This window comes from Nerophis lumbriciformis, linkage group LG07 (genome assembly GCF_033978685.3).
Source record: "Nerophis lumbriciformis linkage group LG07, RoL_Nlum_v2.1, whole genome shotgun sequence".
NCBI lineage: Eukaryota > Metazoa > Chordata > Actinopteri > Syngnathiformes > Syngnathidae > Nerophis > Nerophis lumbriciformis.
This window is the reverse complement of record NC_084554.2, coordinates 27,314,942-27,327,958: the sequence shown is the minus strand read 5'-3', so window position 1 is coordinate 27,327,958 and position 13,017 is coordinate 27,314,942. Positions and strand designations below refer to the sequence as shown.

General features: G+C 38.9%; 1 protein-coding gene across 7 annotated transcripts in view; it reads right to left on the bottom strand.

Moving 5' to 3' along the window:
- Window positions 1–13,017, bottom strand: part of ctnnd2a (catenin (cadherin-associated protein), delta 2a) — a 723,152-nt gene that overhangs the window by 94,223 nt on the left and 615,912 nt on the right. For all 7 annotated transcript variants that reach the window (XM_061965552.2, XM_061965556.2, XM_061965554.2 and 4 more), the window contains exons 18-19: window positions 7,829–8,002; window positions 2,146–2,296 (exon numbers count right to left, since the gene is read on the bottom strand). In XM_061965552.2, the coding sequence (XP_061821536.2) occupies window positions 2,146–2,296; window positions 7,829–8,002 (325 nt within the window). The remainder of the gene's footprint in view (window positions 1–2,145; window positions 2,297–7,828; window positions 8,003–13,017) is intronic.

The window sequence follows — 13,017 nt, the reverse complement described above, 5'->3', positions numbered from 1 at the left end:
TATGTCTTAGCTGCTAGACAGTTGATTGATTGATTTTTAAATTAATTAGCATCAACTCTTTCTCTGTTGTTCAACAGGAAGAAAAAATCGCTTGGAGACAAATCATCCGGTTCCATCTTTAATACAAGACGATTTGTTTTTTTTAGACTGTTTTCCAGTGAATTATAGTACGTAACTTAGTGCCATGCATTGTAGTAGTTAGATTTCTTTAACGGGGGATACTTACTTGTCATTTTAGAGGGAAAAGAGGACGACTTACAAACCTGCAACCAAACTACATTTTTTAAATTTAGTTTTAAAGCAATAAAAAAACTTTAGTGTTTGTTCCAAATCCAACTTTATTACATGTCTCTTTCCCATAACTCTTCTCTTTATCCATCTCTTCTGAAGAGGCTAATTAAGCGACGGAATAAAAGTTGATCAATTGCCTTCAAATATTCTAATCAATTAGCCGAGGCTTTAATGATTTTCAGTGGGGAATATATAGTGTCTGGTCGTAAAAAGACCAAATAGAAGAGCAGTTACAAGAGGTGATTTTTCCTTCCATTAATTTAAATGGAGGTCGATAATGTAACAGCCAACGTCTCAGTCGGATTTTGTGCAAATGCCTTTTTAACTCCTTTATCAAAAGCATAAAACCCCATGAGCTCGCTGATGGGGTACATATTGATTAAACATTCAGTTTACAGGAACTCCTGTACAACTCACAATGGAAAAAACTGTTGTGTTGATGCAAAACTGAACCAACAAGATAAAATTCAAACTTGGCATCAGAAGGGAGCATAAATCATCTGACAACAATGAGGTGCTTTGAGGGTAGCGTTCCTCTGTGTCCTCGTACCATCCCAAACAACGTGCCCGAAGAGACTCCCAAAATCCTTTGCTGTGACTGAGGGAGTCGAGGTTGCTATACAAACCACCAAGCCCACCAAAAAGCTGCAGTAATCAAATGCCAGCGGAGGAAACAGTAAATAACATCTTGTTGTCGGATAGAATACCAGATACCACAGACACAACTTTGATTTTAACTCAACTGGAACACGGCAGAAATGAATGACGGAAACATTTTATTTTCCCATAATTTACTTTTAGGATAATATATGCACTTTTAAAAAAATGTGTATTCATTTATTTATTTATTATTTTTTTATACTCCAACAAAACAATACACAACAATACCATAATAATGCAATTCCAATTCCAAAACCAAACCCGACCCATGTAAACGCATCAGTGGCTCAGTGCCATATGTGCATGTGTTGGCGCAAGTGAGAAAGAGCGAGCGGCTGCTGTTGATATAAAAAAGTTGCTTTTGGTCTGGTTTGTACTGCAGAAAATGACCAGTTTTGTTAGATATCATTTTTTTACTAATGTTTTGGTGATGTGTTTATGGCCGACAATAAAGAGTTTTGCTCAGTAAAGTGATGGATGGAATTCATGTCCTCAAAGCGTCTCGATAGACGTTACAATATTTGAACATACATCCATCCATCCATTTTCTACCGCTTATTCCCTTCGGGGTCGCGGGGGGCGCTGGAGCCTATCTCAGCTACAATCGGGCGAATGATGACGAAAACTGTTTTCTCTGTCGTGTCCATGTGTCGAAAATTGTTATGCGCTTATTTTTTAATTTGATTTTGTGCGTGGCATAGATTTGCCGCGCGCAGAGGACGCTTGAGCAGTGCGCAATTGCACAGGCGCACCTTAGAGGGAACGTTGCTTCTGACACCACCAGATAGCAGTATAAGTATCCATATGTCGACATAAGACCCCAATTCAGTAGTGTACACAATTTTGGAAATAAGAGCTAAAAATAGGTTTTAAAATAAAGCCAATAATGCAATTTTTTGTGGTCCCCTTTATTTAGAAAAGTATCGAAAAGTACCGAAAAGTATCGAAATACATTTTGCTACCAGTACCAAAATATTGGTATCGGGACAAGACTAGTTTCTATTGAAATTGCTCTGTTTTTTTCTCCTAAACACTTGAACACCTTTTTGAGGCCCTTAACATGCACATAAAGTCCCTATAGTTTGCAGGCGCCTCAGGTATGGCGAAATATTTAATCATTTGAGGGTCCTGAAATTTTTGGTGGTGAGTCAGGGCATCGGGAAGGACGTTTTGTTTCAACAGGTTGCGACTTACCAATTAACTCCTTGTTCCGGATGTCCAGCGCCATATTTCTGAGCGCGGTGGCCACGGCGCAGACCACCTTATCGTTGTCGATCCGCAGTAACTCCACCAGTATGGGAAGGCCTTTTTCCTTCCGTACGGCAGCCCGGATGTACACCGACCACTGGGAGACGAGACAAGGGAATGTTAGACAATACCAACTGTAACTGACAGTTTTTCAGCTTCATGGCTACTTTTTTTGGTTGCAGAAATAGTCTGCTCCAATCAGTAGGCGTATGGAAACAGCTGCAAGAGGAAGCCCAACACTCAAGGGGAGAATGTTATACTCGGGGGCAGCATGAGAGGATGAGGTAATACGCTGAATCACAAGTGATGTGCCGTGAGAGGGAGAATTATAAGAACTGGACAGAACTCTGTCCTCCCTCATCATGGCGTACTTAGATGAGCTTCTCAACATCCACGCCTCAAGTAGCGCCGCCCTTGTGGGTCATCTGTAGCGGAATGGACATCGGGAGAAGATGGTCGGCCTTCTGAGATCACTTGAACTTCAACCCATTATTGTGTATCCTGGAGAGCAATCCAGGGAAATATGGCTTCCATCAGCGGTTCACAACTGGTTTATCTGCATCCACTTCACTCCTTAAAGACAAGCGTCGGCGCAAATTGGTCATCACCGCCCACAGAGGGAACAATTTCAAGAATATATTTCTTTTTTTAGTAGTTTTGATGATTTATAGCTAAAAAAACTCAACTACAGTATCGTGATAATTATTACACTCAAGTTCAAAATTGTAAACCACTGGTTTACATGCTAAATCAGTGGTGTCCAAAGTGTGGCTCAGGGGCCGTTTACGACCCGCAGCTCTTTATTTTTAATTTATCGTATTATATATTCGACAAATACCTTTGTTAAAAAAACAAAAAAACAAAGAGCAAACTTGTATAATCTAGCGAGAAAGGGTTGAAATGTTAATGCTAATAACACTAAGCTGACATGTATGGAGGGTTAAACGGGAATGAAGTAAATAAATAAATATTGATATAATTACTTCAATGTGTCACAAATGGATTAAAATTCAAATTAAAAAAAATGTAAACAAATGATTCACTAATTTAATGTAAAATTACTGTATTTACTTAACTCTTAAATTAATTATTTTCAATCAATCAATCAAAGTTTACTTATATAGCCCTAAATCACAAGTGTCTCAAAGGGCTGCACGAGCCACAACGACATCCTCGGCTCAGATCCCACATCAGGGCAAGAAAAAATTGAACCCAATGGGATGACAATGCGATTGGTGCAATGGACGTTGAGTGGATCTAGCATAATAGATCTAGCATAATAGTGTGAGAGTCCAGTCCATAGTGGACTTAAATGTATTTTTCAAAATGTAATTATTTATTTCACAATTAAATGAGTACTTTTATTTTTTGATTAATTATTTTTTATACATTTATTATTATCTTTTAACAAATTATTTCATGGACCTGTGTGGCAGCACTTCAAGAATGTATTTTACAGAGGTGGGACCAAGTCATTGCTTTGCAAGTCACAAGTAAGTCTCAAGTCTTTACCCTCAAGTCTCGAGTCAAGTCCCGAGTCAAGACAGGGCAAGTCCGAGTCAAGTCCAAAGTCAAGACTGGAAAGTCTCAAGTCAAGTCCCAAGTCCTGCATTTTGAGTTTCGAGTCATTTAACCACAGACTAATATATTTACACAGATTGTGTATGCTTTTAAAACGCTGTATTTATTTATTAAAACAAGTGCATTTGAAATTGCAGGGAAAAAGATAGTGCTGACATTACACTTCAAAATAGCACTATTAACCAGTCATTTTAAACATGTAGCTCATTCCTTTACAGAATAAACACATTTGAAAAAAACAAGTGCAACTGTACTTATTTGCACAAAAGTGTTAACATTGTATTTCCATGGCATATTGCATTGTAACTAGTTCCACAGCAGTTTCTATCCTGTTCTTACCTTATCTCATTGATCTCATCTCATACTGTATGTGTGTTTATGTGTGCGTACACATGAAAAACATAACAAATATATGAACATAACAATGAACAGAGTTGTACTTTTTAGATGTCAGGACCCTATGCAATATGTACACATATTCTTAATATAGTATACATTTTAACTGACCTTTATTTGACTATGTTTGTCTTTTTGTAGGTGGCTAAAATACGCGGTGCTGCTGACTGCCGTCTAACATTACGTTACTGTATGATACATTGACTAACGTTACGTTACTGTGTGTGATACATTGACTAACGTAATGTTACTGTGCGTGATACATTGACTAACGTAATGTTACTGTGTGTGATACATTGACTAACGTAACGTTATGTATAGGTACCTCATGAAACCCTGCTTAAAAAAAATCACTTGACAAAAAGTATGAATAAGGTAGCAAACTGCAGTGGACGCAACAGATTGCCGTGTTTGCAATGACGTTATAACCATAGACATCTTATAAGTAGACGCAGCATTGGTTGCTGTGACGTGAGCAATTTGGCCGCCATCTTGAAGTGCTGATGAGGAGCCGGCGAGCAGCCTAAACTGACAGTTGAAAGGTAGAAAACAAAGATGCCGGGCTGGTGTTCAGCGTTTTCCTGCTCAAATGAGCGGACTGTTGAAAATAGGAATCGGGGGATTACTTTTCACAAGTGAGATTTAATATTAACGTACTATTGGTTGTATTTTATGAAAATAATATTACCACAGAGTTGAGAAGAATCAAAGATCTTCAATATTTGTATGTGAAAATCACAAAGAAATATTCTGGGGGAGGATGACCCCCCTACAGGGGTTTGGTTTACAAACTTTCAGCCCCACCTAAAACAAAATTCACCAGCCACTACTGATTATGATGCATTCTCATTTTAGGCAAAGTATAAGACAATACTTTCTTAACAGTATAATTGTAACCAGGAATCAGTCTTCAAGTAACCAATATTCAAATACTAACATTGTTGGGTTAAACAGAATTTGGTTTTATTCTGAATCCAGTGAAACAGATTGGTGGTTTTAGCTGATATGAAGACTTTCAGGTGTTTATATATGTTTAAGTATTTGGCAGACGCTTTTATCCAAAGCGACTTACATAAAATAATACATATAAAACAATCACTGAAAACATTATCATTTAAGGGAAGAATGTAATAGAAAATATCAATACAAAGTGTCAAGACAGAATAAACTCTCTGCTGCTGCAGCAACAGAGATACAGTCTATAGGTCCCTAAGATATATAGATATCTAATGTATTCATACATTGTTTATGTAGGATACACGCATATGTATATATAACCTAATCATATTGTTTCTTCAATTTAAAAATAGCTTACCGTTTTTTTCCCCCTTCTCTGGGATTATATTCCCAGTTTTGATCTCGGACGTCTGGTCACTTAAGCGTATAAGAATATTATATTACTGTTAAGCAAACTATGAATAATAAAACACGCCAAAACATGTGTCTGTTATCATAGCTACACGTATGACAAAAAAGGGGGTGAAAATCAGTGGTATTCAGTGAGGTAAAATGAATTAAATGCGCTGACAGTTCATTGCTCCTGCCAAATTAATTGCACTGAGTGGAGCGGATCACCACTCCAAGATGGCGGCCATGCGCCTCGTCTGCGCCAGTAGGCAGTAGCGCTCTATGCTGCGTCTACTTATAAGATGTCTATGGTTATAACGTTAGCAGTGAGTTTGCAGCCTCACTGATTTAACTACACAGCAAATAAAAGTCACGTTACTTAGCCAATAAACGTTATCTTACATTCAAAACTTACCCTTCTTTGTGCAACTTCAAATGTCGAACGAAGTTGGAAGTTGTTGCGTCTCCGTCTGTAATATTCGAACTGCGTGATTTGCATACGGCAATTCGTTTTTTGTTGACCAAGTCGTAGTTTTTATACCCGAACGAAACCAACTTTAACATAATTGTTTATCACTGGCACGTTCTTGGACAACTCTTGTTCATTGGTTGTCCTGCAATTTGATTGGATGAATGCTGTGTGATGAAAACAACGTAAATCTAATTTGATTGGCTGTTGTACTGACAGCACACCAGCTGACAGGAATAACACGCTGATAGACAGACGAAGAAAATGAAAAATACGGAGCGCTCCCAAATAACTTTTTAAGCTTTGGATTTTGGGGAAAGTGGCAAGTCATGTCAAGTCATGTCAAGTCAAAAGGCTCAAGTCCAAGTGAAGTCACAAGTCATTGATGTTAAAGTCTAAGTCGAGTTGCAAGTCTCTTTACATTTTGTCAAGTCGAGTCTAAAGTCATCAAATTCATGACTCGAGTCTGACTCGAGTCCAAGTCATGTGACTCGAGTCCACACCTCTGGTATTTTATCACTTAAACTGAGCTGTCAAACTTAGGACGTTGGGACCTGATCACTTTATATAATATAAACTAGGGATGTCCGATAATGGCTTTTTGCAGATATCCGATATTCCGATAATGTCCAACTCTTTAATTACCGATACCGATATCAACCGATACCGATATCAACCGATATATGCAGTCGTGGAACTAACACATTATTATGCCTAATTTGGACAACCAAGTATGGTGAAGATAAGGTACTTTTTTTAATTTATTTATAAAATAAGATAAATAAATTAAAAACATTTTCTTGAATAAAAAAGAAAGTAAAACAATATAAAAACAGTTACATAGAAACTAGTAATTAATGAAAATGAGCAAAATTAACTGTTAAAGGTTAGTACTATTAGTGAACCAGCAGCATGCACAATCATGTGTGCTTACGGACTGTATCCCTTGCAGACTGTATTGATATATATTGATATATAATGTAGGAACCAGAATATTAATAACAGAAATAAACAACCCTTTTGTGTGAATGAGTGTGAATGAGTGTAAAGGGGGGGGGTTTGGGTTGGTGCACTAATTGTAAGTGTATCTTGTGTTTTTTATGTTGATTTAATAAAAAAAAAAAATCAATAAATAAATAAAAATATAAAAACGATACCGATAATAAAAAAAATTATACCAATAATTTCCGATATTACATTTTAACGCATTTATCGACCGATAATATCGGCAGGCCGATATTATCAGACATCCCTAATATAAACCATCCAAATTTGGACGTTTGCGAATAAATTATGAATTGTTTACGTCCGATTTCCCCCCCTCCTACTAGCATGACACCCATAGGGGGTGCAACAAATGTAATTTGCATGAGAAAAAATTAGGGCAAAGCATGTTGTCATTTACACAAGAAGAGAGACTGTCTCTGGAAAACGACTAGACCAGAAAATAGAAAGTGTTTGCTAGAGTGCACCTGGTTTCTGCACTCTTCCACGACACCTCTAAAAGACACCTTCCTCTCTTCCATAGTGTGTCCTTCAAGTTTCAATTGAGAAAAACGAACATAACCTCGAGGGAATCTTAGAGGGACCACATCCACATTGCCATCAGCATTTCTAGGTTGGCCATTTGCAACCAACAATGTCACATCTAAAGTTGTGTCATTTCAAAGTCATGTTTGTGTAACAAATATGTCTTCAATTTTCCTCAAGGATATCCAGATATGATACAATCTCATTGGATTGTATGACGCCTCAAGCTGTTGAACCCACACAGGAAGCTTCAAAATTGTTGTTTATAAAGGAAAGTTAGAACATTTTAATATTTATCAACATTACCTTCCAGCTGCCAGCAGCCAGGTTCTGCAGGGCTCCAGCTGCTCCCTCCAGGGTGTCAGGATTGGAACATTCAGACAGCAAGGTGAGGTAGGGCTTGACGATGGTGGGGTGCCAGAGCATCTGAACCCCTTTGGGGGGATCCACTGTGTCTGGGAAGGGACCAACGCCATCCCACTGGGAGAGAAGGGAGATGATAAAGTAATTGTTTCCATAAACAGAATACTAATAGTTGGATAGGGTGAAAATATTTGAGATACAACATATGATAACATTTAGCATAGCTCGGAAATGATGGTACACATTTATGGTTGAGTCTGACGTTACTGTCCAAAAACTGCACAAACACAAACTGATGCCACTAGAAGAGTTGGATCTCTGTCCAAAAAGTGAACTCTGATATGGTTTGGTTCAGTTCATGTGAAGTGGAACAACTCATGGACCAAAGACACAATTCAGTGTTCAAGAGAATAACTAACATATGAGTCGGATTTACCGCCTCACTGCAGTCTGTCTCGATATGCGTTTGTCCTCAGTTTCAATTTTTAAATACAATTTTTGCTTGGAACGTTCAAATTTGGTCACAAACACGGTCCGATTAGGTTGTGACTTTATGCATCATCTTCAATTTCACCTAAAACAATCAATGAAATATCGTCTACATGTCCACAAATCATAGATTACTTCTTCCCGATCCAAACAAAGTATCTCTAAGGCTATGTCTACACTAGGGGTCACCAACGCGGTGACTGCGGGCACCAGGTAGCCCGTAAGGACCAGATGAGTAGCCCGCTGGCCTGTTCTAAAAATAGCTCAAATAGCAGCACTTACCAGTGAGCTGCCTCTATTTTTTAAATTGTATTTATTTACTAGCAAACTGGTCTCGCTTTGCTCAAAATTTTTAATTCTAAGAGAGACAAAACTCAAATAGAATTTGAAAATCCAAGAAAATATTTTAAAGACTTGGTCTTCACTAACTGACAAAGAAACAGATAACAGATTTAGTGTCCAGTTCAAAGTGTGACATGATTTATTTAAAAATTTGAGAGTTGACTTTTGTATTTTACATGAGTTATTATTTGTACAAAGATGGTGCAAAGTAATTCATGATTTGTTAAAAAATGTTAATGGCTAGCTCGTTAAAATGGGGTATTGTGATTTCACAAGACTGTCTTAGAAGTGATCATTTGAAAATGTTCAATTTGAAAAAGGTGCACTTAGAGAAAATATAAAAATAAAGTGTTGCATATTGATATTTATCTGTTTCTATATATATTTATTGTGAGAAATCATTAAGATGATCAGTGTTTCCACAAAGATAAATATCATTAATTATTAATAATAACATAGAGTTAAAAGTAAATTGAGCAAATTGGCTATTTCTGGCAATTTATTTAAGTGTGTATCAAACTGGTAGCCCCTGCGATGAGGTGGCGACTTGTCCAGGGTGTACCCCGCCTTCCGCCCGATTGTAGCTGAGATAGGCTCCAGTGCCCCCGCGACCCCAAAGGGAATAAGCGGTAGAAAATGGATGGATGGAAACTGGTAGCCCTTCGCATTAATCAGTACCCAAGAAGTAGCTCTTGGTTTCAAAAAGTTTGGTGACCCCTGGTCTACACTAAGCCGGATAACCCATTAAACAAATAATTATTTAGCCTAAGCCTCGTTTCAGCTACCCTAAATCAGCGTTTAAGGTCACACTCCTCGGACAATTTTTTACACGGGTAAGTGCGCTGTCTATTTGTTGAATCTCCGGCTCTTAGCTTTGTATGGACTCATTGATCGTTGACAGTTCGGAGAGGAAGTGACACCAGAAAGACCACGCCCCACACAGGACGTGACGTCAGAAAGATGGAGTTCTTAAACGACCATTGTGTGTGTGTGGACACGGATAAGGTTAGGTGGGATTTACCCTGGATAACCTTGGCCGGCTTAGTGTAGAAGGGGCCTAAGTGTCAACACTGCCCAAGTTTCTAGACAATGCAAAGTCTGCAACTCCTGTGGAACTTGTTCTCGGTTTACTTAAACTATCCATCCATCCATCCATTTTCTACCGCTTGTCCTTTCCGGAGTGCTGGAGCCTATTTCAGCTGCATTCGGTCGGAAGGCGGGGTACACTCTGGACAAGTCGCCACCTCATCACAGGGCCAACACAGATAGACAGACAACATTCACACTCACATTCACACACTAGGGCCAATTTAGTGTTGCCAATTAACCTATCCCCAGGTGCATGTTTTTGGAGGTGGGAGGAAGCCGGAGTACCCGGAGGGAACCCACGCAGTCATGGAGAGAACATGCAAACTCCACACAGAAAGATCCCGAGCCTGGGATTGAACTCAGGACTACTCAGGAGGACCTTTGTATTGTGAGGCACATAAACTAGGTTGGTGTTACTCATACCTACTAGTGTTGTAACGATACCAATATTTTGGTACCGATACTAAAATGATTTCGGCACTTTTCGGTACTTTTCTAAATAAAGGGGGACCACAAAAAAATTGCATTATTGTCTTTAATTCAACAAACAATCTTAGGGTACATTAAACATATGTTTCTTATTGCAAGTTTGTCCTTAAATAAAATAGTGAACATACTAGACAACTTGTCTTTTAGTAGTAAGTAAACAAACAAAGACTCCTACTTGGTCTGCTGACGTATGCAGTAACATATTGTGTCATTTATCATTCTATTATTTTGTCTACATTATTAAGGACGAGTGGGAGAAAATTATTAATCTACTTGTTCATTTACTGTTAATATCTGCTTACTTTATCTCTTAACATGTTCTATCTACGCTTCTGTTAAAATGTAACTATCACTTATTCTTCTATTGTTTGATACTTTACATTAGTTTTGGATGATACCACACATTTAGGTATCGATCCGATACCAAGTAGTTACAGGATCATACATTGATCATATTCAAAGTCCTCATGTGTCCAGGGACATAATTCCAGAGTTTATAAACATAATATACATTTAAAAAAAACGAAAGAAGATCTCGATGTAATCATAGTAGTATCAACTAGATACGTTCCTGTACTTGATATCATTACAGTGGATGTCGGGTATCGATCCACTACTAGCGTTTGTTTACATTTTGACGCCAGTGAGTGTGTAGTGAAGCATGTTTAGCTATTCCTCGTCCTGCAGGGATGATGTCTCAAGATTGAAAATGAAGCACAACTGCTCAACGATTAACATTATTATATTCTCATACAGTATACATTCTCTCACAGCAAACTATTTTTACCTGGTGCGCTTCAGACACTGACAGTGGGAAATATGCGTGTGTGTGTGTGTGTGTGTGTGTGTTCATTTGTGTGTATAGCAGTCCATTAGGAGTGTTTAGCTTAAGTTCAAGCTCCCACGCTGCTCCTTGGCCTTGCTGTCAGAGACTCTAATAAATGATTAAGGGGACGAACATTACCATCCAACTGCTTCTGCTTCCCAAAGCTTCTTGCTGCTTGTTTGATTTTTTCATTTCTATCTCGTTTCACACTCAAATAACAGCCTTTTCTGTGATACACCTCCACTTCATTCGATTGGGCATAATGTTATGGCCAGTTCTAACATGGTTGGATGCCTTTCGCTTTATCTTGTGGTTTGAAATTGCGTTTCGAGGATCAAACGTGCGATCCCAACAGTTTGCAAGTCGTCTTTGCATTGACCCGCTGATGCAACGCGATCACACGTTTGCCAATTTGAAGGAGTTCTGAGTTTTGAACCCGGCCGTATTAGGCAAACTTTATCTTATTAGCCTTAAAAAGAGGCTGGATAAAAAAGAGTAGACAGGAGGATGAAGACACAATTAAGCTTTTGACAGGAGCTGGGAAACTTTAAAAAAAGTCTCTCTTATGTAACGTGCGATAAAAGAATGAAACAAGTCAAATTCATTATAAAAGAGGACGATGCGTTTGAACATAATTTGCCTGGTACTCTGTGATCTGAGGTTTCCATCCCTCCACTGCATTATTCACTGCGCTCACGTCCTGAGTCTGCTGTACTGACACCGTGTTCCTGCTTCATCATGAAAGGCTTCTTCTACTTTTCCTTTGGACCCCCACGTGGGTCGGAACATGGCGTTTGGCGACAAATGAACGTGAATAAGTGAGAGGAGATCTGCACCACTGCCATCACATCCTATAACCCACGTGAGCGCCGACGAGGAAGGCTTCCTCTAGATCATGGGTGTCAAACTCTGGCCCCCGGGCCAAATTTGGCCCGCTGTGTAATTTCATTTGGCTCTTGAGGCAACATCAAATTAACATTAGAGCTGGCCCGCCGGTATTATATCGCGGCAATGCCGCTGTAACACCGCATTCACCGCTAATACTCATACTTGCCAACCCTCCCGATTTTCCCGGGAGACTCCCGAATTTCAGTGCCCCTCCTGAAAATCTCCCGGGGCGACCATTCTCCCAAAATTCTCCCGATTTCCGCCCGGACAACATTATTGGGGGCGTGCCTTAAAGGCACTGCCTTCAACGTCCTCTACACCCTGTCGTCACATCCGCTTTTCCTCCATACAAACAACGTGCCGTCCCAGTCACATACTATATGCGGCTTTTACACACAAGTGAATGCAAGGCATACTTGATCAACAGCCATACAGGTCACACTGAGTGTGGCCGTATAAACAATTTTAACACTGTTACAAATATGCGCCACACTGTGAACCCACACCAAACAAGAATGACCCACACCAAACATCCGCACCGTAATACAACATAAACACAACAGAACAAATACCCAGAACCCCTTGCAGCACTAACTCTTCCGGGATGCTACAATATACACCCCCGCTACCACCAAACCCCGCCCCTTAACCCCGCCCCTGCCCACCAAGTTAATTTTGATATTTACCTCAGAAGGCTGCAAATAGAAAAGAGGCATTCAATTTTTTATTTAAATTTTATTTAATATACCATTAATGTTTTTTCGTTTGTTTTTAGAAAGTTGATTTTGCACTTTTAAGTTATATAAGCGTTGCTTGTTCCATATTCAGTGTTAAAGCAAATCAGTGTAGCAAACTGAGCAATAATTAACGTTTTATTCATGCACTTTCTCTTGCTACTTCAAGGCTTGAATGTTTGATTCAATCATTATTGTCATTTTATTTTCAAATTCATTATTAGCCTGTGGAAAAAGTTTATTTTGATATTTACCTCAGAAGGCTGCAAATAGAA